The sequence below is a fragment of the Petaurus breviceps genome, unplaced genomic scaffold, assembly GCF_028583685.1.
Source record: "Petaurus breviceps papuanus isolate PSGF00001 unplaced genomic scaffold, PetGlider_PUasm1.0 208, whole genome shotgun sequence".
NCBI classification, from domain to species: Eukaryota; Metazoa; Chordata; class Mammalia; order Diprotodontia; family Petauridae; genus Petaurus; species Petaurus breviceps.
This window is the reverse complement of record NW_027185852.1, coordinates 26,865,014-26,891,774: the sequence shown is the minus strand read 5'-3', so window position 1 is coordinate 26,891,774 and position 26,761 is coordinate 26,865,014. Positions and strand designations below refer to the sequence as shown.

The following is a 26,761-nucleotide window of genomic DNA, read 5'->3' as shown; positions in this document are numbered from 1 at the left end:
CAGGCCATCTGAGGCCCCTTCCATTTCAGAGATTCTGTGTTTCTATGATTTCATGGGTTTTCGCTGCAGTTTCTCCACTGGTAAAATCATACAGTCCATAGGAGCACAGTTTTAGAGCTAAAAGGGACCCTGGCAGTCATCTAGTTCCCAGCTTGTTTAACAGAGAAGGAAACAGGGGCAGAGAGGGACAGTTGGTCCTTGCCCAAGGTCGCAGAGGTGAGGAAGGGGCAGAGCTAGGCTTTGAGGCCCTGTCTAGACTAGACATCCTCTGGGACTCCTCCCAGCTCTGACAGCCCAGGACTCCACATGACCTTGAAAGGCCCTCTAGTGCTAAGATTCAAGACAGCCTAGCACGTGGGGTCCTAGACTAGCGAGTGTTCTGAAGCAGGAGCTGTTGGGATTGGCTGTCCCCCAACAGCCCCAAGGTGTCCTGGAGCCCAGAACCAGCTGCTTTCCTCTGGCTGTCTCCAAGTGCTCCCCCTCCAGACTTCATTCATTCGCACAACAGCCGGCCAGACAGGTAGGGGGTGGGAATTGGGCTCCCAGACAGATGGAAGCTGCGAGGACAGAGGCGTTTGCTGGCTGCCCAAGGTCATCTTATCGGGGACTTTTTGGGGAAAGGAAGCTCCAATTGCCTGCCATACTCTGACCCTCCACACAGTTCCTGCTCTCAAAGGGTTGGAACAGGGGGCAGTGTGGGCCATGGCAAGGGCCCAGACTTGGCAGTGGAGGCCATGTTTGAACCCCAGCTCTGCCATTTGCCACCAGCATATCTTAGGGCCAGTCCTTCCTCCTCTTCCTTAATTTCATCTTCCATTAAAGTGAGGGCCTTGGACTCAGGGGTCTCAAAAAATCTCTTGATCCTCTTGGTGGGGATAGGACTGGCGGTGGTGGTGGTGGACCATATCAAGGATGTTTCTTTAGCTGCGTGGCATGGGCCTGGGTCTTGCCCTAGACTGTCAGTCACTATTGGCTTTCTGGGCCTCAGTTTCCTCATCTGCAAAATGGGGATAATAACAGCACCTTTCTCCAAAGGCTGTTGTTAGGACCAGATGAGACGACTGTACGGTGCTTAGCATGGTGGCTGGCACATAGTAGGTACCATATAAATGTCAGCTGCTATTATTATCATTAAGATGGAGATGATGTCATGTACCTTTTGCTTGGCCCTGGTCCTCTGATCACAAAGAGCCAGGGTCCTGAGGCAAATGCCGTTTTCTAAAACAGTTTTAGACTGTGTGGGATCAAAGGGTGCCCAACGAGGCAGGCTGAGCCTGAGAAGGGCTAGAGGCAGAAAGGACAGAGAGATCAAAGACAGGGTTTGATTCATCGATGACTGAACGACAGCTCTAACCTCTTCATTTTACAGAGGGAGAAACCAAGGCTCAGAGAATGCCAAAGACTTGGTCAGGGGCACACAGAAAGTCAGTGACACTCAGAATTTGAACCCACGTCCCCTGACTCCTAACCCAGGCCATAATCCAGGTTGCTAAATAGGCAGCCAAGGAAAACAAGGATGTGAAATGGCTGGTTCTACGTGTTAGAGATTCAGTTTAACAAACACATATGGCAGACATCAGGTGATGGGGAACTCATTCCCTCCTATGGCAGCCCATTCATTGCCCTTTGGGTTAGGTTTCCTAAGCAGGCCTCTTCTAACCCTGCTGTTCCTAGTTCTGCCCTCTCAGGCTGGGCAGAGCACCCAAGACATAATAATAATCCCACTAAATGAGAGATTGGGTGATCCGGGTACAAATGCCAGCTTGGAAGCCATGGCACCCTGGCCAGGTCCCTTCAAGGTAGGTTAAGAATGGCAAAGATTTTATCCCCCTTTTATAGGAGAACAAGAGGTTCAGAAAAGGTGATTTGATTTACAGAGTACATCTTTCAAGTGCTTCACTAACAAGTCCACAAACATTTACCAAGTCCAGGGGCTATAGAGACAAATACATCCCAGCAGCTGACATTCTACTGGAACCTTTTGTGTGGGGGAAGGCCGAGGAGGGGGGAGGAAGAGAAGGAGACAGGTAACAGAGACTGGGTGTTAATGGGAAGAACAAAGCACACAACGGGCCTATACTCTTACCCCCTTACAAAGCATGAAGGACTTCTCCATAATGGAAACAGAGAGGCAGTTTTCTTCTGGTTAGCAAAAGACTGGCCTTGTCCTGTTGGCCCTTGTAAAGCAGGCTTGCCGGCCCGGAGATACAGCCTAAGCAGGAAGCAGCCCCTTGTGATGAGGGGATTGGGGGATTTCTCTCCCTTCCCTCCCGCTAAGGCCATCAGCAGAGCTGCTCATACTGTAGAAGACAATGCATCCAGAAGGGAGCAGAGAGACAGAGACAGACAGAGACAGACAGCACCACTGGAAGTCACTGTGAGGAGCGTGAGAAGAGGTTATGGATTCAGGGGGAACTCGCCCTGGTGGCTGGGAGTAGAGCAGGGAGAAGAGCAGGCTCAGGGAGCACGGCTAAGTAACCAGCCTATCAGAGCCTAATCCTCGTGAGGACGCTCTCAGAAAAGGGAGACCACTGAGACCCTGCAGTGACGGAGGCACGAGTCGCCTTGGCCATGTGTGTTCAGCACATGTGCCTTTCCAGAGGGTGTGCTTCCTAGAGCCAGCAAGCTCCATACATCTGTGGAAGAAGGTGCCCCAGGGGTCAGTGAGAGGAAGGGGGATGTTGGGCGGCTACTGGTCTTGCTACTTCAGTAAATTCCTTTGCTTTTCAGTTGAGAGTGTCTACTGGCTGACTAGTTAAGGTAAATAAACTGGTAGGGGCTCATAGTGTCATACGTAGACTCTCCCCCCGGAGGCACAGAGGACCAGAGGTTTTAAAGCAAAAAGGAATCTGAGATTATTCAGTCCAACACCCTCATATCAACAAGGGCAAGGAGAAAACTGAAGCCCAGAAGAGGGAAGGGATTTACCCACGGTCATACAGGTAGTAAGTGTCCGGGAGAGGATCTAAAACCACACCTCTCTATTTCGAGTCTGGTACATAGTTACTGGGTCACACTGCCTCTCTGTTTTCTCCAGCATATGAAGAGGTCTCGTCGAAGGGGGTCTGATGAGGGGAACGGAGCAGTCAGGCCGGCCTACCAGCTTCAGGAGGTGGGGGTGGGAGAGGACCCACACAAGAGATTCATGGCAGGGCCCCTTTAAATAGTATTTAAGCTTCGGTTTCTGGATCATTACCTTCAGGCTGAAGCATGGGGAGGCTCTGCCCCAGCATTGCAGCCTAGATGCTGACAAGCAGTGGGGCTGTGAGTCACGAGGAACATATGGTCCGAGTGACAGGAATTCAATTTTGCCAACTTCCCTGGCCCCCTGTTGGGAGAAGCGAGGTCTGCCCAGACTCACTTAATTTTCAAACTTAGTGCTATAGAGCTGGAGGGACCAGAGGGATCCTCTAGGCCAACCCTCATGTTTTACAGAAAAGGAAACTGAGGCCAAGAGAGGGAAAGGGACCTGCCCAAGGTCACAGAGAGAGTAGAGCCAATATTTGAACCCAGGATCTCTGACTCCAAATCCATGGTTCCTTTCCATTGTACTTCTCACAGGCTGAAAGGACTCTGGAGTGTAGACAGAATGGGAGCTGAGGTGATGATGCTGACTTCTAGAAACTCTAAGCAAAGCTCTTGCAAAGTGACACAGAAATGTGAGTTATCAATATTGTCATTGTCTCTGGGCTGCAAATTTCATGAGGACAGGAATGCACTGCAACATCTCCTCCAAGCACAGAGACGGTCCTTCCTAGGATGGATGGATGGATGGATGGACGGATGAATAAATGGGGGGCAGAAGAAGGGTTAGAAATAAGGATTTAGGCATCACACAGAGAGGGGAAGGGAGGCCTGGGGGAGCTCAGCCTGCCCTTGATGAAGCTGGGTTGGGACACAGATGACTGGGATGGAGGGCAGTGGGGGAGAGAGCACAGCTCTGTCCAGTGTCCCCAGGCCTTCACCCAGGTTTCTGAGCATGGCAGAAAATTGTCACTGTGGATTCTCCCCCTCCCTCTCCTGCTTTTATCCCCCCATTTCTGTTTTGGATTATGGATATCTGGGGAAGTCTGGTAGAAGAAACAGCTGAAGGAAGCCGGATGACTCAGTGAGTCTCTTTGCCTTCCTCAGACCCCCGGCTGAACAGGCAGCTCCCCTCTGTGAGGAGAAGAGACAGAACACAGGGAACCTGGACCCTCCCTCCAGGCTGTCCCTACCAAGACTGGCGGCCAAGAGGATGTGAGGGGTGAGACGCACACAACCAAATAGAGGGCTTTCCAGCTCTGATGCCCTCTGTTCCATGTTCTAAGGTCTCTCCCAGCTCTGACAACATGAGGTAATATTAATGACGAAATCTGCCATTTCCCCTACTCTTTTAAGATCTACAGTGGACTTTCTTCCCAATAATTCTGTGACGTAAGTGTAGCACAGACTATATGATATCATATGATATTTATTATATTATATTATGTTAATTATATTATATATATATATTTACAGAGGAGGAAACTGAGGCTTCAAGAGGTGACCTCCCCCACTTCACACATTGGATAAATGTCAGATGACACAGAATAACTGAATTCGAGGGTAGGAAGGGCCCCCCTCAGCCAAGTAGTCCAACACACAGGAAGGGAACCTCACTAAAATATGCCTGACCAGTGGAGAACTCCAGCCTCAGTGATTGACCATGAAGACCCCCTCACCTTCCCGAGGCAGCCCATTCCCCTTTTGGATCGCTCTTATGGTCAGGGAGTTTTCTTGACCTTGACCCTGGCGTCATCTCTGCCCCTCCCCTCCTCATTCCTGCCTTTGTCACCTGGGACCAGCTGCTCCTCAGCTCAGTTTCCCCTTCTGTCAAACAAGGGGGTGGGGCTCAAGAATCCCACCAGTCCCTTGGGTTCTGCAGCTCTAAGCTTGAAAATGAAATCAGAAAAAAAGAAAAAGGAAAAAAAAGGAAATGAAATGATTTGGGCAGACCTCGACTGCCACAACATGATGGACTTGTCTATATCAAATAGCACGTCTTGTCTGAATCTTCTCTCCTTCTACAGACATATTCCCAGTTCCTTCAACCTACAGGAGCCCCAGGGTCCTGACTCCTGTTCCAACACTATTCTCACTGCTAGCTTCCTTTTTCTCTGAAACTAGCTGTAAAAATGCAATCAGACATTGCTTTGGTGCCTGTTGTATGTAGAGAGCTGGGGTCTGAATTCCCAAGAGGATCAGTATTCAGGTCAGGGGTCACCTCCTCCAGGAAGCCCTCTCTGATCCCATCATTTCCCTCCCCTTGTTGCTAATCCCATCAAGCAGGAATGTTTCCTTCCTCCCTCTTCCCCTTGCAGGGGTCTCCACACTTTTTAAGGACTTCTTCTCAGGGTTGGGTAGCACCATCACAGAAGAATGGGAAAATCCCAATTGATCCAGAAGCAACTTCACAAGGCATCTCTCCCAACTCACATCTGATGCAGAAGTCCCCATCCTGAACTCATGGTACAGTAGAGAGAGGGCTGGATTGAGAGTCTGAGGACCTGGGTCTGACCTTGAGCTCTGCAATATAGCCCTTATGGACTTGGACAGGGTTGTTGAATTCTTGGGTGCCTAGCTTGAGAAGACTCAGGTGGAAATTGGTGATTGTTGAGTTATGTGACCAACTGTTTTAGGGAAGAGAAATGAGATTTATTCTGCTTCAGCCCCAGAGGTCAAAAACAGGATTCTTGGTGGAGGGAGAGAGAGGAAGGGTGTTAAAAAGATGCAAAGTTGGATGTTGGCTGGGCATTGGGAAAGTCTTTCTAAGAATGAGGGTGCCCTTATGTGGCCTGGGAGCCTCATGGAGAAGAGAGATCCCTCCACCAAGGTCTCCAAGCAGAAGGCAACTGGCCACTTGGGGACATCACCAGCAGGTTCTTGACCCAGTACAGATAGGTTGGAATAGATGGCCCTGGGACTTCTTCCAGTTTGGGGAGTCCATGATTCTGAGGTTCAAAAGTGGGAGTGAAGGGAGATCTCTAAATGGAACAGTATGGAAAAATCAACTTTCCCTTATACCTAGTGGTGAGAAGAACCTGAACTCTTACTGTCTCTTACTGTCCCCAACTATGCGACTGGGAGATATAAAACATGGAGCAGAGAATGGCAGAGCTGGGAGGGGCCTTAGAACAGGGAATGTCAGAGCTGAGAGGGAGCTTAGAACACATAGCATAGCATGTCAGGAGTAAGGGGAGCTTGAGGCACCGTGGTTATGGTCTCAGATGCTCCAGGAAGGACTGGACCTGAAGGAATACCTAGGATTGGATCCCAGAGCTGGCCCAGCCTCCCCAAATCCTTGGCATTCTTCTTCCCTGAACCTGTCCCCAGATCCAGCTCCATACCATGACCCTTCTCTGCCTTCTTGAAGAATTCCAGTGATTCATCCTGGCATCAGCCCTTCCCTCAGAGGAATCACTGTCTTCCTACCTTTCCCGTTTTCTACTTTCATTTTTTTGAAAAAAAAGAAAGAAAGAAAGAAAGAGCCCCACTGTTTCCCCATCTATGCATCTATCATCCATCTTCCATGGGACACAAGATCACAGCACCCCTGGGCCTTAGAGTTGACCACCACCAAATCCAGTCTCTACTTGAACAGATTCCTTACATCACATGCCTGACAAGGCCCTCTGTCTGCCTGGAGCCCTCCAGCAATGTGGTCCTGAGGAGGCAGGCTCATTTAACTTCTGGACAGCTCATTCTTAGAAAGCTCTCCCTTAAGATCTTCTTCCCAAAGGGCACTGCAGTTCCAATGAAAGTCTTTGGGCTCCAAGCCCACTATGTCACATGTGCCCCTACAGAGTCATTCCCCTCTGGGGGCCTTGGTTCTGTCTCTTGAATAAAGGCTTTGGTGTGGATGACCTCCAAGATTCCTGCTACCTCAACATCCTATTAAGCCCCTGGAACCGGACCCCCATTGCCCTTAATTCTGAGCTCTCCATCTCCTCCCTCTTGTCCCAAGTATACAGAGGAAGCTGACGGCAGGGTTTTTATCCCTGTTTTACAGATGAAGGCCCTGATGCTCAGAGACGTTAAGTGTCTTGCCAGAGGTCACACAGCAAATGAGCTGTGAAATTAGAGACAGAGCAAGGCCGCTGGGCTCCCAGAGACTATTTCCAGTGACATTATTTGTTCAAAAAGAGAGAAAATAGCTGGGTAGTGTTGAATTTATGACTTGGTTCACAGAATTTTTAAAAAACAGAATCAGAGAGTTGGCAGGGGCCCATGTGGGCATTTAATCGAATTTCTGCCCTGAATAAAGAGCCCTATTTACAATGCCTCGGTAAAGCGGTCATTTGAAGGCTTAGAGGGATCCCTTCAAAGCTGTCTATTCCATTTTTGGCCAGGCCTTCTTACTTTCGGTGATCAATCAGAGAATGAAATGATACAGCCTAGAACAGAAGCATTGCTGGGGAGGGGGTTTGGAGGGAGCCTTTGGGCAGATTTGTGTCTTATCCATCGCTGAGATATCACAGAAAGCTTGGGTCAAAGGACTCAGAATGCTTAGCCTCAAGAAACGAAGACCCGGGTGGGAGGTGGGGGGAACCCAGGAGACCTGTCCGCAAATATCTGAAGAGCTGCCAGACTGGGGAAGGATTGGCTTTGTTCTGCTTGGCCCCAAGAAAGCAGAAACAGGATCGACAGTGAGTAGCCATAAGGAGGGACATTGGGGTTTAATGTTAGACAAGAGTTTCTAGTCATCAGAATAGGATGGAACTGACTGTCTTGACAGGTAGCGAGCTCCCCATCATTGGGAAGAAGAGTCTGTAAGGAAGACTGTGGCTCTGGAAAGTAACTAGATGCCCCGAAGGCCTCTTTTGTGCTAAACTTGTGACCCTGCCCCACACTGAGCTGCTCCAGAGAGCTGTGAGGGAGCTTCAGGAACAAGGCTGAGAACAGGAGGGGAGGGGCGAGGGAGATGCTCATCCTGGCACACAGGGCCCCAGAGCCCCAGGGCACTCACCCTGGCACACAAAGGAAGAGGGCGTCTCCCCAGGGTGGATTCGGCCTGTGATGAAAACCACCTTCTGCTCAGCTCCATCATGAAGATTCCCTGCAAAAGGAAAAGGAAGAGCTGTCAGGCAGGCAGGGCCAGGGGATACCCTGAAGGGTGGCACATGTGGCCAGCATGGGTGTAGACGACTGCAGTGGTGCAGTGGATAGAGCCTGGAGTCAGGAAGACCCGAGTTCTAATCCAGCCTCAGACATTTACTTGTTCTATGCAAAGCACTTAACCACTGCCTGCCTTAGTCTCCTCATCTGTAAAATGGAGATGATAACCCAGGGTTATCAACAAGGACCAAATAAGATGATCTTTGAAGTGCTTGGCACAGCGCATGGTGGAGAAAGTGCCGTGCCAATGTTTATTCCTTTCCCAATCCATTTCACTCAGTTAAGCAAGGAGTATTTTTTTCTCTTGCTATATATTTTTTGTTTGCTATATATGGTGAACACACACAGCCCAGCTCTCAGGCTCATAGGGTAAGTAAATGATAAAATTCCAGTCCCAGTTACCATAACCAAGGACTATGTCTCAGTTGAGTCAAATCAAAGGCCTTGTAACCAAGTGTCAAAAGGTTTTGATTAGATTAGCTTTGATTTTATATATGTGTGTGTGCACGTGTGCGTGTGCGTGTGCATGTGTTTAGAGAGAGAGGAGAGCATAGATAGATATAGACATCGGTCTATACATCCACATGTAGATATATAGATCTAGTCATACAGACATGCATGGATACATCCATGTATGCATACACACATGCATATACACATAGACTAAAGACTACACAGAACAAGGGGTCATGGATGGAGAGGCCACCCCCCACCCCCCGCAGGAGATCTCTAACCTTCTGGCTCAGGCTTCCTCGGGACAGGCCTTTAGACATGACTCAGGCTTTTGATCCCCACCTTCCCTCCATCTGGGGTGCTCCCTCCCCAGGCACTCACAATGACTGGTTGGCAGCCAAGGAATTCTTTTTACCATGGCTATTGTTGTCTTCACATTTATTCCATAACAGGTCACTTGAGGGGCCTTCCTAAGAGCTGCTCTCTTTGCCCAGCCTGGCAGCTGGCACATCGAGGGTGCCATTACCAGGGTCCTCAGTAGGCACTGCCCTTGCACCCAAATGATTTGGCTCTGGAACATTTCTGCTGACAGAGAGAAATGTAAATTGTGTCTTCCATGTGCACCCTAATTTTATGCAGCCCTTGTGTCTTCATAAAAAGATAACGCTTGGGCTAATAAAAATGAAGCATTCTGGGGCTAATGCAAGTGAATGTTTATGTAGGCAGGTAACAAATTGGTTTGTCATTTAGCAGCCCATAAAAAGCATTCTAATCACCGGTCGGCAGACGCCATCCAGAGTTTCTGCTGAGCTGGGGCCTTTGAGGGGATAATAAATCGCAGGGAGCAGTGATTCTGGGGTGGGCACTTGTGGCACCCCATTCTTTACTTCTAAACTTCTCCATCCCTAGGTGAGGTACAGGGTCCTTCTGGGGGCTCCGAAGCAGCTCTGGACTTGGGGAGAGGGAGGAGAGCAGCTCTGCTTACTGGCTTTTTGGCCCGGGGTGGCAGGGAGCCTTTTCCCTCCCTAAGTTTTGTTTCCTCTCTGCAGAATGAGGGGATTGGGCTGGCTGACCTCAAAGAACCCACCTAGCTCTGTTACTCTGAGATGCAGGGATCTGAGGTTTTTAAATTAAAACAAAAAGGAGCTGGAACATCGTGTCTGAGACAACTGCAGAATCTCAGGGCTGGAACAGCCTTCACAAGGTCCCTAGTAACAATGTTCTTCCTAGTACAGGAATCCCCTTGACTGGCTTTGTGCCAGGGGGCTGATCGGCCTCTTCTGGAAGACCTCCATTGATGGCTGGGTCAAGAATGAAGTTTGATGGGGCTGCTAGGTGGAGCAATGAATAGAGGCCCTGGAGTCAGGAGGACCTGATTTCAAATACAGCCTCAGACACTTACTGTGTGACCTTGGGCAAGTCACTTAACCCCAACTGCCCTGCCTTCCCCCCTCCAAAAAAAAAAGAAAGAAAAAGAATGAAGCTTGACTTCTGAGTCAGCCTCTCCCATTGGTAGACAGCTCACATTGGTATGAAGTCTTTCTTGACATTAAGCCTCAATCTTGCCTCCTTGCAATTCCCACCCCCTCCCCCAACACACCACTGCTTCTAGTTCTGCTTGGGGCCAAGCAGAACAAATGAAATCCCTCTTCCAGATGACAGCCCTTCTAACAGCTGAAGACAGCACTCATGGTACCCGGAATCTTCTCTCCAAGTTAAACAGCCTCAATTTTTTCAACAGAACTTTCGGTCCACAGGATTAACTGAGGATGGTGACTAGAGATCATGGTCCAGCTCCCTCATTTTCCAAGCGAATAAACCAAGGCCCAAAGAGGTAGCTGACCTGCCCAATACCACACAGATGTTAAGGGTGTGGTCTCTAGAATCTGGCATCTGCAAATGCACACTTTTTCTACAATAGCCTCTGCATCCTATCTGGTCATTTAATGCCCAGCCCTGCCCTCCTCCACCTGTGTGACCTTGGGCATGTTGTTAAACTTCTCTGAAGATGCGGGGCTAGGGGAGCCCTTAGGTCCTTATGCTCTTAGGGTCCCCAATTCCCCATGCTCCAGAGGACAGCTTTGAATATCCTTTTTAGGGGAGGATATCAGTGGCTACTAGGAAGGAGGTCCAGAGTATACCCCCAATCTATTATGGTGTTTCTAGCAGAGGAAGCAATGGGGGAGAAGAGAGCTGAAGAGAAAAAGAGGGTAGAAGGAGGAAAAAGGAAAAAAATACAAAAAAGGAGAGAAAAAAGAAAGGAAGACAAGATGGGAGAAAAGAGGAGAGAGAGGGAGGAAAGGAAGGAGTGGGGAAATGTGGAAAGAAAGAAAAGGGGAAAGAGAGCTGAGCTAGTAAGGATGGATGGCTGAACATAGGACCTTTAACAGATGGGGAAACTAAGGCCTGGGAAGGGAAATGGCTTACCTGAGGTCATTCTAAGTCCTGTCATCTGATCACTGACCCACTCCCAAATGTCCTTCCAACTGAGATGGCCAAGGCATGGTGTAGCTGTCCCAGAAAGGAACTGACCATCCTTGGAAACTTTCCCCACCCACAATCAACCCCTAACTCATTAGTTCCTCCTACCCTGCACTACAGACACCCCAAAGACTGCCAGCCAAGACCTTGTCATTCAGTGCTGCCTAAGAGATGCTGAGAGTCTCTGCAGTGACCGACAAGGTCGACAGCCAGGTATCAAGGGGGGCTGCCAGAGACAGGCAAGGGGAAGCCGATCCACTCCTAAGGGAGGGGTATGCAAATCACAGCCAGAAACAGTTGGCTTGAACACAGTAATGGGCTTTTCCAGAATAATGAGACAAGAGTTCAGCCTTACTGCTAATGGCAATAAAGAAGCCATCTGCTTCCCCATGGAGGCCCATCCAGATATGGAGATGGTGAAACTCTAGAAGGAAGTACGTGAAGAAAAGGCCCTACAGCCCTGACTGAGTCAGCCAGGCTAGAAGTCAAAGGAGTCATTGACTGTTATGGCCATCAAACATCTGTCCATCGACATCTGGCTGAGGACAGCTCAAATGCTTTCCATGGCTCCCTGTTTCCTGCAGGAGAAATGTCTGCATTCAAAGCCCTCCACATGCTAGCCCCAGCCTAGAACTCCATTTTTAGCTTCTAGCCATTGCCCGTCCTGCACTCTGAGCTCTATCCCAACTGTATTCTTTGCTGTCATTTAAACATGACCCGACAACTTCCCACTGGTATGCCAATGGTCATGCTGCCTTCTTGTCCCTGGAACGTTCTACCCTCTACCTAACTCTATCCTTCAAGGCTCCGCAGGCATCCCACCTCCCCAAGGAAGGCTTCTGGATAGCTCTCAGACCATATACCTCTCTCTGTCCTCTAAGCTCCTGTAGAATCATGGGGTCTCCCAGGTGGATCATGGGAGCAAAACTGAGAGGGCCTCCTGTCCACCCTCTACCCAGTCCCTGAATCCTGAGTACAACACTCCCAATGGACCATTATAGGAAGCTCACTGTCCTTCTCCCCAAGGGAATCTAGATTGCTGCTGGACCAACAGGAAGTTAGTCCTTGGACTGAATGGAAATCTTACCCATATATGCAAACCCCAAGGTACCCCACAAGCAAGTCACAGAAGTCTCTTTGTCTGTCCTTGAACTCAACACTTTATCTCCGAGTTCTGTGCCCTGTGTTGAAAAAGCCCTCCCTCCTCGCTTCTGCCTCCTGGCTTCCTCAGGTCCCAGCTAAAGTCCTACCTTTTTTTTTTTTTTGGAGGGGGAAAGGCAAGGCAACGGGGGTTAAGTGACTTGCCCAAGGTCACACAGCTAGTAAGTGTGTCAAGTGTCTGAGGCCAAATTTGCACTCAGGTCCTCCTGACTCCAGGGCCGGTGCTCTATTCACACTAGCCGCCCGGAAGCCCTACCTTCTACAAGAGGCCTTTCCCAGCTCTTCCCCATTGCAAAGGCCTTCTCTCTGTGCTTACTTTTCCACTTACAGTTTGTGTGTGCATGTGTATGATACATATAGATTGTGAGTGAGCATATAGGTTGTAAATTAACATAATCCTGCACATGGTGCTTCCCCCGTCAGCCCGTGAGCTCTCCTTGCTCCCCTCCGCATCCCCAGATTTACCGAAGGACTGTTTCTATCTGAACTCCGCTGAACAAGACAAAAACAGCAGCGATAATGATGACGACGCTATCATCTGTACTTCACCAGAGAGTACCAATCCTGACAACTTGAGGTCATACATGGGGGGTGTGACAATAGTCTCACTGGCACACCCAGGATAGCTGCTAGCACAGGTTCTTTGATCTGCCTTTCTAAAGGAAAGCAACTTTAAAGGGTCAATGATCTTACTTCAATTAAACATATATATATATATATATATATATATATATATATATTCACTCAGTTCAGAGGAAAAGTCAGCACCCTGAACTTCAGAGAAAATACAAACAGAAGTTATAAGTAGAAATTACAAGCAGAAAACATAGCACAGACCAAGAGGGCTTCCAACCATCTGAGAAATTACTATAGATCAAAGACAGATCCACCTGTCTGACCAAAGCAATACATACATAGCTACCAGAGAGAAGCACCAGCATCTGAGTTTTCAAAGCCAGGGGGCTCCTTAACAGCTACCCAGAATCTTGTCTGGCCAAATCACAGGAATATTCTTCCAATGAGTGAGATCCAAAGCAAAGAGCTAACCTCAGAGTATATATAGACTTCTCTGAGACAGAAGGTATCACAACCCTGTGACCCAGTGCGTAATTAGAAATCAGCAAAAGGTGTGGACCTTCCTACAAAACAAGTCTCCCCTAGTCAAATTTCCCTTAATGGGCTCCACATGAGACCAATTAATGGGTGGTGAAGATCTTCAACTCCCATTAACATTACAGGGGGAGGGTGGCATTCCCTGGTAAACCACCTGTATTGGCTCCTATGCCCTCACCTAGCCAGAGCCTGGGAATTTCTAAAGTTGGTTCAGATCTAAATCCTATATTCAGTCCTTGCATGATAACAGAAGCCCAAGCAAACAATTTTATACCATCAATAAACACATCCATTGGAACAAAAATGGAATGGGAAACATCTGAAGCTCTCTTGACAGCCATTCATTCTGCCAGTGAATGCCCTCTCATGTCCCTATTCCCCAGCAGGGAACCCTTGTCCTCTGGGTTCCAGCCTAGAAGTGGGGGGAAATAAGGAAGCCTCTGGAGTTCAGCGCCATGATGTGAGGTACACCACCATTGCCCTTTGTGGCTCAGCTCCAACATTCTCCTTTCCCATATCCTCCCTGGGCCCCTGAAGAAGCTTCTTGTCCACACTAGTGGATGTCAAAGGCAGGATTCTGTTCCGCTTTTCTTCTGCCTCCAAGCACAGTCTTCTTGCCACTACATGACAAGACCTTTCTGCCTTTTATCTCCTTGTTCGAATGACATCAAAGACACTGTGGACACAGCATCTTACAGGAAGCCCAATTCTCAGCCCACCTGAATCAGGCCTGACTCTTGAGACCTAAGGCTTCGTGGGAAATGGTAGTTCCTAGCCAGACAGGCTTGTTCCTCCCACAGTCCTCTGGGAAGAGCCTTGCCTTTGTTTGAATCATATTAGATAATAAGTCACTCAGGTCAATAGAGAGCTTGACAATTTACAAAGTCCCTCCCTCATGTAAGATAGGCAACATGAGCATTATTACTTTCCTTTTACAGAGAAGGAAGCTGAGGATCAGGAAGAGTAGTGAAATCAAGACTGGATTCATAGCTAGGGTTCAAATTCCATCTTTGCTGACTGCTAACACTCTCTTACCTCTGTGTGCCTCACTTTCCTCATCTGAAAAATGAGAGGTCTGGATTAAGTGTCTCTTAAGGACCTTCCCAACTCAAGTTCTATGAACCCCTGAGCCCCCACTTGGGCAGCACAAGGCCAGGCAGGTGGGAAGCAACAAGGCTGGCACCCAGAGCCAGTCACCCGGCCCTAAGTTCTGCCCTGTGTGTGAGCTCAGCTCTCTCTTCACACATGGGAAACATGCACTCCCTGTTCACTTCCCATGGCTGGACAGTGGGCTCTGCATTCCTCTCTATGAAGCCCAGGGCGGTGGCAGCACTAGGTACTTTATGGCAGGTCACATTCCCCATGTCGCCCTGACTCCTCCTTTGTACTATGGAGAGCTAAGCCTCACCTCCTTGTCACTTCCAGGTTTGCAAAATCTTTTCTTCAAAGCCCTGGAAGCAGAGAGTGCTGGTGCCACAGAGGAGGACACCGAGGGTCTGGGAAAGGAAGGCACCCAGGACCAGTCGAATGATTAGTCACCAGGCATTTGTTAAAGTGTTGGGTTGTGCCAGAGACAGACATGAAACCATCCCTGCCTTTGGGGAGCTTGTGTTTTCTCAGACTGTGAAGAGTCGGGCTGGAGACTGTCATATGAGTTAAACGGTATGGGGATGTTTATCTGAAGGGGGACTTGAGAACTGTCTTCAAGTATCTGAAAGGTAGGAGACTTGTCCTGGGGGTTGGGGGCAGTGGAGCAAAGGACAGAAAGTACCAATTTAGGCAATTACCAGGACAAACTCCCCAGTTCTCTTAGTAGGTGAGCTCCCTTTCACTAGAAGTATGTAAGTAAAGATGGGCCCATTGGGCTAGACAGCTCCAAGATGCTAGCATTCTGATCCTGGACCTGATCACCACAGATATCACAAGCCCCGTTTCTGGGCACCCCACCCCCAGAGAGGGACACAAACAAGCTACTGCTGGGCTGTCCCTCTCTGAAAGCCAAGGGCAGAACGAGTGGGCAAAGAGCAGATGCCCAGGGCAGCAGCTCCGGGCCCTGAGTCAAACACCCATCTTTTCCTGATAAAGGTGGAATTTCTGCATGAAGAGCACTTTCTTTCCCATTGAGAACTTCATTTCCTCCTATAAAAGTCCTGCTTTTAATCTCAAATCCCCACTGGCGTCTTCATCTAAATCCAGGAAATGCTATTGGGCTTTAGCGATTAAGTCTGGAGAAGGCAAAGGATTTCTATTAAAGTTGGCAATTTTTTTTTAAACCAGCATTTTTGAGGGAGCCCCAGAAGCTGGCTTACTTCAAGTGCTGAGGGGAAAAAAAGAGTCAGGAGTTTTATCCTGATTCCCCCACTTCCTGCTGGTGTGAATCAGATCAAGCTCCCTGTGTCTGCAGGTCTGTGAAGTGAGAGGGGCTTCCGTTCACTGCCCTCGTGCCCTAATCCTGATACATCAGGCTCTGTGACCCTGGGCAGCGCACCACTTCACGGAAGACAGGCACAAATTAGGACCCCTAAGTCAGAGGTAAGTTCTTGGGCTGAATCCCACCTTACCAATTTGCTACTTGGGTGACCTTGGACAAGCCAGTTAGCATCTGAGGGCCTCAGTTTCTCACTCATGTTAATGAGGGGATCAGACTAAATGGCCTCTGACATCCTAAAATCCTAGAATAAAAGTTTGAGGGCTCCACCTCTCTCTCCCAACTAAAAACCTTACAAATATGGCATTTGAAGCCCTTCACAATCTTCACATCACACTGCTGACCTATATCAAGCTTGTGGTCCACTAAAACCCCAAGATCTTTTTCAGAATAGACCTTGCTGCCTCGTCATGATTCCTTGGAGAAGGAAATGGCACGCTCTGGTGTCTTTGCCAAGAAAGCCCCAAAACGGGTTCACAAAGAGTCAGACACAACGAAACAACCAACACATACACATAATACAGATTATGTGTATGTATGTATGTAAATATATGTATATACAGATATTAATAGATATGGGCGGAGAGAGACACAAAGAGAGAGATTCAGGGTGAGGGGTCAGGTAGGGGTCACATGGGAAGCCCCTCCTTGGCAAGATGATGGACCTAGAATCAGGAGACCTGAATTCACATCTTGGTTCTAAAATGTCTTTGCTGTGTGACCATGGATAAGTCACTTCCCATCTGTGGGCCTCGGTTTCCATATTTGCAAATGGACACTATCCTACCTGTACTCCCTAGCTCAGTTAATGAGAATGCAGTTTGCCAACACTGAAAATCCCTCTGGGATTCTTCCCTGTGGGCTGCTCACCTGGCCTAATCTGACAATAGCCCGACCACTCTGACTACTGCTGACCTTGAGGGCAGCCCTTCCTGGAGTGCCCTCCCTCATTCTAATGGGCTTGGGGAGGCCACTTTCCCTCTCATGCTTCCAGTCTTGGGATCAGAGGCCTTCAGCCTCCAGAGATCCTGACTTCTCTGGTCCTTTGCCAACTTCTCTCTTGCCCTTGGCAGCCCTTACCCTTAATGCCGGGCTCCTGATTCATCTGCAGCCATTTGCATTTAGAGGCTGAGGAACCTTTACTGTCTCCCCATGGCCACGTTCTGGCCTTGTGCTGAGGCTGTGATTCGACTCAGTGACAGAAGGAAGGAGACATGGTCGTGGCCAGGACCCAGGGGAAGATTTTGATGGCTGAGGCACGTGGGCAGCCTTTGGCTAGATTCTCCATCTGGGAATTTTGAGAGATCAAAGCTTGACAACCATTTGTTGTCGTCCTCTCTGTGCTAGACTTTACGGAGAATACAGAGGAAAACCATCATGAGTCCCTGCCCTTGGGGAGCTCACAGGCTCCCTGGGATGAGACCAGGGGCACAAATCATCACAGCATAAAGGAAAATATAAACACATAAGAGAAGGAGAACATCAAATCCAACCCCATACCTTCAGGGGTAAGCACTGAGGCTGAGGGCAGTGTGGTGCAGGGGGCAGAGGGATGAATTCTGAGCCATTGGATTCCACCTCTTTCATTCATTCCCTGTGTAACTTTGGGTGAATGGCTTCATCCCTTTGGATCTCCATGAGGATCTGGTTGTGTGGCCCCTGTGGGGGTCCCTTCCAGCTTGAGTTCTGTGGTGTAGAGAACCCAGGATTGGCCAGGTCTACATGAATCACTCAGGCTGCTGCCATCTGGCAGCCCTCCACCATACTGGCAGACCATTTGTCAGAGAAAGAGATGGGGGGGGGGGGGGGAATGGGAGCTGGGCCTCAAAGGACAGAGATGAGCCCTACAGGTAAGGGAGATGGGGAAGGCATTCCAGGCAGGAGGCAAAGTGTGGACAAAGATGCAGAGGCAAGAAGACACAGGATGGGCTGGAAGTGCGAGGAGCAGCTCAGTTTGGATGGACGACGGCATCACAGAAACATTGCTCTAAAGTTGAAAAGAGCCTCAGAGGGCATCGAATCCAGTCCCCCTCATTTTACAGAAAAGGAAACTGAGTTTCAGAGGGGAAGGTCAGGCCTCAAGCCCAGGTTCTCAGACGCCATCTACAGCACTGTGCACTATGCTACAGAGACTAAGAACACAGTAGGAACTTAATAAATGCTTGCCGGCTGACTTTGAGGAAGGAGGAAGAGAAGGGGAAAGGGTTGGCTTTGGGTGGTTAAGCAATCAATGAAGAAGCATTAATTTAGCTCCTACTGTGTGCCAAGCATGAAGACAGAAATGCCTGCCCCCAAGGAGTTTGCCTTCTAGTAGCTCAAACCATCCAGCCATGTCCATGTGTCAAAGGCCACACCAAAGTGAAACCACTCTCAGTTTAGGGAATAAATTCCAGTGGAGAAAGCCCTGGCCTTAGAATTGGGGGATCTGCCCCTCTGTGTGACCCTAGGGGTCCTTAACCTTTCCAGGCTTTAGCTTCTTCCCTGGGAAATGAGGGTATTGGACGCCATGATCTCCAACGTCTCGACCCTAAAATCCAATGATTCCTATGTTATGCTTTAGGCAATGGGGACCCCCTGGAGAGTAATGATGAGGCCAGAGGGGCCGGATTTAAAAGTGCTTGGTAAAAATAAACTACTGTGTATGTGTAGAGTGTTAGTATAGTCCCTGGGGCCTGCTACATGTCCAGCTGTGTGCTGGGAAGGGAGACCAGGCTCCTAGACCCAGGATTTGTTCGCAGAGAAATCAGAGCCTAGGGAGGTGGCAGGGAGGGGCTGAGGGGTCTAGGAGCAGCCTTCAGGGAAGCCAGTCTGAGGGGAGACAGAGAGGGCTGGTAAGGTGCCGGACCTCTGGGCCTTACAGTCTGGGGGTGGAGCTGAAGAGGGATGCCCTTAGAGAACCCCTGTCACAAGTAGCCATTCCTCTGATTTTGGCTTGGATAAATCCCAAACCAGGCAGATGATATGGGATTTAAGGAGCCAATGACAGGTGTCAGCAGAAACCAGGATGTTGAGTAAATAAAGTGAAGAAAGAGATGAAATAGCTGCTTTGGGCTCCCACTTCAGGACCAGTCTCTGTCTGTCTGCAGAGTACTCCAAGCACAGAGTCTGGGAGGTGGGAGGGCCCATGCCCTCACCCCCCAGCCCTTCTCAGGTGCCTGGTCTATCCAACAATGCTCTCCAGGTCAGAGCCAAAAGGGGCTTTCCCTGGGAAGGTGGTCAGGACCTCCAAAGGACGCTGAGAGAATGAATCCCCTTTCAGATTACAAGTCGGAAAGGTGAACTTTCACCCTGTCAGAAAATGAGAACAAATTTAATTGAAACATAAAATCATTTCCCGTGTTCCCAGGCCCTCGGTTCCTAATTAATGCTTGGTACAATTTCCAGGCCTGCAAATAGATCAGCTCTCTCATGTCATTTAAATCAAATGTAGCGGAAACCAGGCTTGAGCGGGGCCTCTCCGTTGGATCCTACTTCCCAGGTGGCAGCAGTGGGGACCGGGGCAGTCCTGAGGGAGTAGGCCAGGTGTTGACAGATGCTGACCTTGGGCAGAAGGAGCACACGGTCCCTGGGGATGGTCGAAGTAGCCACCCGCCTTGTTCCACCAGGCTCAGGAGTGGTGTGGTGATACCACAGAAAATGTGGCTGATTCTGTCTTTAAGGATCTCGACAGAGGAGGAGAAAGCTACAGAAGAGGGGCCTGGGGAGGAAATTGGAGGTAATTTCCTCAAAAAAAAAATGACCCTTGACAGATTTCCATTTTGAAAGATAACTTGCTCCTTTATGCACAGGCAGAAAGGAGTCTCCCCAACTTCCTAACAATATCTAACCTCAGAAACTTGGCAACCAAGAACCAGGACCACAAGAGCAGTGGGGTTCTAGAATCTCTGCCACAAATAACTCTAGAACCACGGCATCAGGAGGTTCTAAATATCAGTGGAAGAAAGTTCTGGAATTCTGGAGGCACCAACCACGAACAGGACCTGAACACAGATTCACAGGAGAATAGAATGAAAAACAGAAGAGGCCCCACAGGTCAGCCTAGTGCAGCCCCCTCATTTTATAGAGAGATCCAGGAAGGATGGAGGATTTTCCCAGGGTCAGATATTCCCTGGAAAGCTCAGAGATAGGCCTTGAACCTAGGTCCTGTGGATCCCACAGGGCACAGCCCCCCACATTGATGCTTACAGAGTGACAGGCCCTTGGGATCTGCAGGAGTCAGCGGAGATATGAGGCCACTGAGGCCAGACACACACATTGGGTCAAGGGAAGAGCCTATTACAAAATGACAGAAGAAGCCAACCCAGATAAAGGAGATGTGAGACCCAACTAGGGAGCCCCCCAAGTGCATCATATGGGAACCCTCAATGGACTTTGTTCCCTTATGTTTTTAAGGGGGGCTGGTCCTGGGGTGGGAGTGGGGGTTACAGACACCAAGAGAAGAAGGGCACAAGAGTGACCTACAAATAATAGGAGGGGCATCCCCTAGAACCATCATGAGCCTTCTGCCTGGCCCTGGGGCCTCTAGCACCAGATCCAGCTTCTCAGGCCTTGGCTCCTTCCTGTCCTGTAGCTCTCTAAGGGCCTGGTGCTCTAACTGCAGGGCCAGACCTCAGAGATGGATTTTAGGGAGCGAATAGAGTTCTAGAAAACTTCACTGTCCTCAGTTAAGCCCCTTCCTCCTTGGGGAAAAAAGATGGGGTTGGGCTGGTCCCTCCCAGCTCCTGCTCCCCTGTTCTGAGGCCCCTCACAGCCCTGACATTCTCTGTTCTCAGGCCCCTCGCACCTCTGACATTCTCTGTTCTCAGGCCCCTCACAGCCCTGACATTCTCTGCTCTCAGGCCCCTCGCACCTCTGACTTTTTCTGTTCTCAGGCCCCTCGCACCTCTGACTTTCTCTGATCTCTGTTCCAAGGTCACTTTCATCTCTAACAGTCTATGCTTCTACACGTTTTACAATTTTTATGTGTTTGTTAGTTGCTTATGGGCTGTGATTCCACAGAACTGGGAGCTCCCAAAGGAAAAATTCCCCTCCACTCATACAGATCATCAATTCTTCTCTAACTTAGAGTCTTAGAGACTTGTGGGGGAGGGGGAATTGAGAGGGGAACTGACTAGTCCCTGGCTGGGAGCTGGGGTGTTCATGTCACTGGCCAGATTTTGCTCTAGATTCTCCTAATTCTAAGGACATGGTTCTGAGTCAAAAGAGCTGGGTTCAAATCTCAGCTCTGTGATTTACTAGTTGTATGACCTTGTATAAGTCCCTTTCTCTCCGTGGTGATGGCCTCTGAGGAAGACATTCCAGTGCCAGGATCCTCTGTTCTTCTCTCCACTGTGCAGTGCTGACAAGTCTTGCTTGTTAGGGTCTAGTAATTGAACAGAGGGCCTGCGGGAAAGTTGCCCTGTTACAGATACCACCCCCCAAACACATCTTGGCAGAGGTACTGTCATTTTCTTCATAGTATTTTCCCCAATTATATATCAAAACATTTTTTAACATTCATTTTTACAAGGTTTTGAGTTCTAAGTTTTTCTGCCTCCTCTCCCCTCTTCCTAAAATGGTAGGCAATTTGATATAGGTTACACATATACTATCATGTAAAACATATTTCCATATTAGTCACAGTAGTGAAAGAAGACAGATCAAAAAGGGAAAAAACATGAAAAAGAATAAAGTAAGTGAAAAAGTATGCTTCAGTCTGCAGCCAGAGTCTAACCGTTCTTGTTCTGAATGTAGATAGCATTTTCCTTCATGAGTCCTTTGTACTTGTCTTAGATCATCGTATTGCTGAGTAGAGCTGAGTCATTCTTAGTTGATCACCATACAATGTTGCTGATATTGTGTACAATGTTTTCCTGGTTCTGCTCATTTCACTTTGCATCAGTTACTAATAGTTTTTCCATGTTTTTTTCTGAAATCTGCCTGTTCATCATTTCTTATTGCACTCTGTTACATTCATTTCTTATTGCATTCCGTTACATTCATATACCACACCTTCCTTGTTCAGTCATTCCCCAATTGATGGGCATCCCCTCGATTTCTAATATTTTGCCTCAATGAAAAGGGCTTCTATAAATATTTTTGTACATATAGGTCCTCTCCCCCTTTTATGATCTCTTTGGGATACAGTGCTGGATTAATGGGTATGCAGGGTTTTATAGCCTTTGGGGCATGGTTATAAATTCCTCTCTAGAATGGTTGAATCAGTTCACAAACTCCACCAACAGAGCATTAGTGTTCCAATTTTCCCACAATCTCTCCAGCATTTATCATTTTCCTGTCATATTAACCAATCTGATAGGTATGAATGAGGTGGTACCTCAGAGCTATTTTAATTTGCATTTCTCTAATCAAAAATGATTTGGAGACCTTCTTCATATGCCTATAGATAGCTTTGATTTCTTCATCTGAACACTACCTGACAGATGTACTTTCAGTTCATAAGGATTATTCTAACAGCCCTTTCAGGCTGACAAAGTACTTTCCCCACAGCAGCCCTGATGGGGAAGGATGCAAAGATTATTAGGCCCATTTTACAGATGGTGAAACTGAGGCTTCATGTGAGCAGAGGTCACATAGCTCAGAAGGGTTAGAGTCAGGATTTGAAACCTGGGTCTCTTAGGTTTCCTTCTATACAGTTGGCACTCCATCTCAAGATTTTTGCCTGATCTCAATGATCCCAAGATTTTTGCCTGATCTCAATGATCCCTGAATTTGGTGACAAGTCTGGGCCGCCATGGGTAGAAGGGCTGGCCATGGGGAGAGGCGGCAGCCAGCAGGTGGCGCTCATGTTGACGCAGTCGCTTTAAGGAAGCCTAATTCTCCAAAACTTAAAGGGTTATAGACCCCTTTCCTCACAATAGCCCTGCAAAGATTAGAGTCTCCATTTTACAGATGAGGAGACTGAGGCTCAGACAGAACAAGAGGCTCAGGACCATACAACAAGACTGTGGCAGAGCAGAGATTCGAACTCCAATCTCTTGGCAGCCGCTCCCTCTTCGGTGGAACCCCACACTGCAGGACCACTGTCATCTCCATCAGAACTCCCTTCCAACGGAATGGCTCTATGAGGCATAGACTCTCAGAGCCTGAGAAGCCTTCTGATGGCATCATATGATAGAGAATCTGCCTGGAGCCAGAACCCTAAGCAGTAAGGAAAAGGTGGGGGCTTAAGAGGCAGCTTCAGTTTGACATGAGTGAGGAAAACCTTCCTGGAAGCCTGTGATGTCACTAAGTCCCCATGGTCTGCCTCAGAGCACTGGGCCTGGAGTCAGGAAAACCAGAGTTCAGTTCAGATGCCTTCTAGCAGCGTGACCTGGACAAGTCCTTAATCTCTGTCTGCCTAGCTTCCTCATCTGTAAAATGGGAATAAACATATAAAGTGCTTTGTTCTCCTTAAAGTGCTGTATTTGATGTCAGCCTTTATTATCATAGCATTTTCACAACCTTTTACTGTGCCGCCCAAAGCCATTTCCTCCCCTTTCTGAGCCTCAACTTCCTCTATAAACGGCAGGAATCGAGTGACCAAGGACACCCAGTCCTTCTTATCCAGGTCTGTGCAGCTGCCCCAGGTGATCACTGCCCTTTGAAGACTGGGCCTGACCTCACCGAGCCCAGATCCAAAGACAGCATTTCATCCCTCCTATTAGCTCCCTCCCACCTCCAATTAAAATGCTGAGCAGGGAGGGAAGCTCACAAGGGCCCCGGGAGCAGATGGTCTGCAGAAAGCCCTGCCTGCCTCCTCTGAGCACTGGCCAGCTAATGACAGCCAGGGCCATATGGCCCTGCCAGGGCCCAGCCCTCTGTGCCAGTCACAGCCCAAACAGAGGCCGGCCCCCTCTGCCCGGGTCAGCCTGAGTCACCTGTCTCCCCTCAGGACCTCTCCAAAGCTGGCAAAGGAGTCAGGGGAAGTAAACAAGCACTAGATGGGGGAGGAAGCTGTGGGCCAGGGAAGCCCCAACTTATCGGTCCCCGCCATTTCCCTTCAGGAGACACTCCCCAATGGAACTAATGCATGACACCACCCCCAGAGCGTTCTCATGGCAGGTGAAGAAGGTGCCTCAGGACCCATCAAGTGCCACCCCCACCCTCTACAGATGGGGAAACGGAGGCCAAGGTCACAAAGTGGTGAGGACCAGAATATGATTCCAAGTGACTGGTAAAGAAATGAGGATATTTTAAAAGGCTGTCACCTGGAGAACAGAACCAGTATGTACTGGGGGAGGGGGCTGCAAAGAAACAAGTTTGGGCTTGACATCAAAACAAACAAACAAACAAACACACCTTTCTTGCCATTAGAGCCATCCCTGAGTGGAATGGAGAGGCTTAGGAGGTAGTGAGCTCCTCAGCACCAGAGGGCTCTGAGCTGAGGCCAGGCACACATCTCTGCTACAGGGATGCCATTTTAGGCATGGGTTGGATTGGATGCACCTTCCAGTGCCAAAATTTTTGTGATATGGTGGGCACGCGCGCGCACACACACACACACACACACACACACACACACGCAAATAGGTAACCAGTCCTAGGAAGAAGTGACCTTTTCCTGCTCCCCTTTCCTTCCAGAACCTTGGCTGGAAGTGAGTTCAGCTGGGGCTGTCAGGCCTCTCCTCATTAATGCAGCAATCAGGCACTAATGGGCAGCTGATGTTTGCACACTCCAATTTCATGCAAATATGTTCCACCTCCCTGCATTCAAGGATGGGGAGAGAAACCTGGAGTAACACGGACCCCAAGTCCATTGCCCACCCCAAAACCTACACTGTTGCTATGCCAGGTGTGATTTCAAGAGATGCAAATATTCTGCCAGAGGAACCAGAAGAAACATTCAAGGAGATGAGTGCACATACATAGGCTTTCAGACTAGTCCCCCCAATAATGCTGGAATCAAAGGCTTCCCAACCTAGGCTTAGAGCTGAGAAGGGCCTTGGAGCAAAGAATGTCAGAGCAGGGAGGGGCCTTAGAGCAAGGAAAGGGCTGAAAAAGCCCCATCTCTCCCAAGCCTGTTATTAAACAGGTGGAGAAATCGAGTCCCAAAGAGGGGGAACAGACTTGGATACTGAAAGCCTGCTGATTGGTCATTTGGAAGGGCAGCTGACAGAAGACTGCATCTCCACCTCTGGAGGTGATTCTGGTCCTGGTGTTGAGCACACACTTCTCCTAAAGGCACCTCATCATCATCTTTTGTCCCAGAGCCCCAAGCCCAGCCCCTGAGTGCAGCCTTGGGAGCACTGGGAGCCAGGTCTGCAGGGCAGCTGACAGCAGCATGTGTGAAGGAAGGAGGCACACCCCAAGATCCTGAGTTATGTACATCAAGCCTGCACATCTGGTGGGGGCCCAGGTGCCAAGTATGGGGCAAGATGACAAGTGTGGAGAGAGGCTGTTGAGCTCAGTGGTTAGTCAGTCACCAAGTTACTAAGATCCCTCTGTGCCAGGTACTGTGCTAAGCTTTGGGGGTACAAAGCTGAAAAGCTGCCCCTGCCCTCAAGGAGTTTACAGTCTAATGGCGGAGGGGGCACCACTCACAAAAAGTAGGTATAAGCAAGCTGTACACAGGATAACTGGAAATAATCCTGGAGGGACGGCACAGAATTACAGGAATTTGGGAAAGATTTCTGGTGGAAGATGGGGTTTTCGCTAAGACTTGAAAAAGGGCAGGGAAGCCAGAGATGAGGAGGGAGAGCTTTCCAGGCCTGGGACACGGCCAGTGAAAATGCCTGGATTGGGGAGCTAGAGAGCCATGAATGAGGAACAGCTGGGAGTCCACTGTCCCTGGATTCCAGGCCTGCTTAGGGGCTGGGAGGAGGGAACTAGAAGCAGGGAGGTCATGAAGGGCTTTGAATGCCAACCAGAGGCCTTCAGATTTGGTTCTGGAGGTCCTAGGGAACCACTTGAATTTACTGAGTAGAGGGATGGCATGGTCTGACTGTGCTTAAGAAAGAGCACTTTGATACCAGAATGAAGCATGAAGTATAATGGGGACAGTTGAGGCAGCCACTGCTGTCCAAGTGTGAGGCGATGATGCCAGTGAAGCAGCATCAGAGGAGAGAGGGGGGAATGTTACAAAGGCAAAGTCGGCAGGCCTGGGTATGAGAGTGAGAGAGAGTGAGCTTCTGAGCCCGAGAGCCTGGGAGGATGGTGGTGCCCTTGAAAGTAGATGGGAGATTGGGGGCTAAAGCCAATGAGTTCAGGTTTGGACGTGTGGAGTTTAAGATGGCTACTGGACATCCAGGTGGAGATGTCTGAAAGGCAGCTGGGGGTCAGCAGAGAGGTCAAGGTGAGAGAAGAAGATCTGAGAATCATCAGCACAGAGATGATGATTGACTTGGGGAAGCTAATGAGATTCCCAAGTGAAGCAGTGTAGAGAAAGGAAGAGTCCTGGACAGAGCCCCTGGGGCCACTCCTGGTGAGTCGGCATGACCCCAACAAAGATACAGCAAAGGAAATTAGTCTCCTTTGTGTTCAGATAGGTGGGAAGAGGACCAAAGGAAACTAGTATCCAATCCACCCCCCACCCCCCAAAAAAAACAACCTAGAGAAGAGAGAGTCAAGGATATGTGTCATCAACAATGTCTGATGGGGCATAGAGTTCAATGAAGACTGAAGACTGAAAAAAGGTCATTAGATCAGGCAATTAACAGATCAGTGGTAACATTGGGGAGGATGGATTCAGGGGAAAGATGAGGCCAGAAGCCAGATGAGTGAGAGGAAAGGAAGTGGAGACCCTGGTATAGACAGTCTTCTCAAAAGAGAGGAGAGAGATGGGATGACAGCTAGGGTGAATGGCTGAGTCAAGTGGGCACATGTTGAGAATGGGGGAGACATGGGGCAGCAGGAAAGCAGTCAGCAGATAGGAAGAGACTGGTGATAAGTGAGAGGGTGGGGATGATAGAGGGGAAGAGAGGATGGAGTGGGATCCCTTGTGCAGGTAGAGGACTTAGCCTTGATAAGGAGAAAGGCCACCTCCTTGAGGGGCTCCACCATCCTGCCAAT

The 26,761-nt window shown here is 49.1% G+C and overlaps 1 protein-coding gene across 1 annotated transcript in view; it reads right to left on the bottom strand.

The window, feature by feature from the left end:
- The window catches only part of LOC138165203 (cytosolic carboxypeptidase 6-like), an 826,089-nt gene that overhangs the window by 59,535 nt on the left and 739,793 nt on the right, over positions 1-26,761 (bottom strand). Inside the window, exon 6 of the mRNA XM_069093324.1 lies at positions 7,988-8,077. Within this exon, the coding sequence (XP_068949425.1) occupies positions 7,988-8,077 (90 nt within the window). The remainder of the gene's footprint in view (positions 1-7,987; positions 8,078-26,761) is intronic.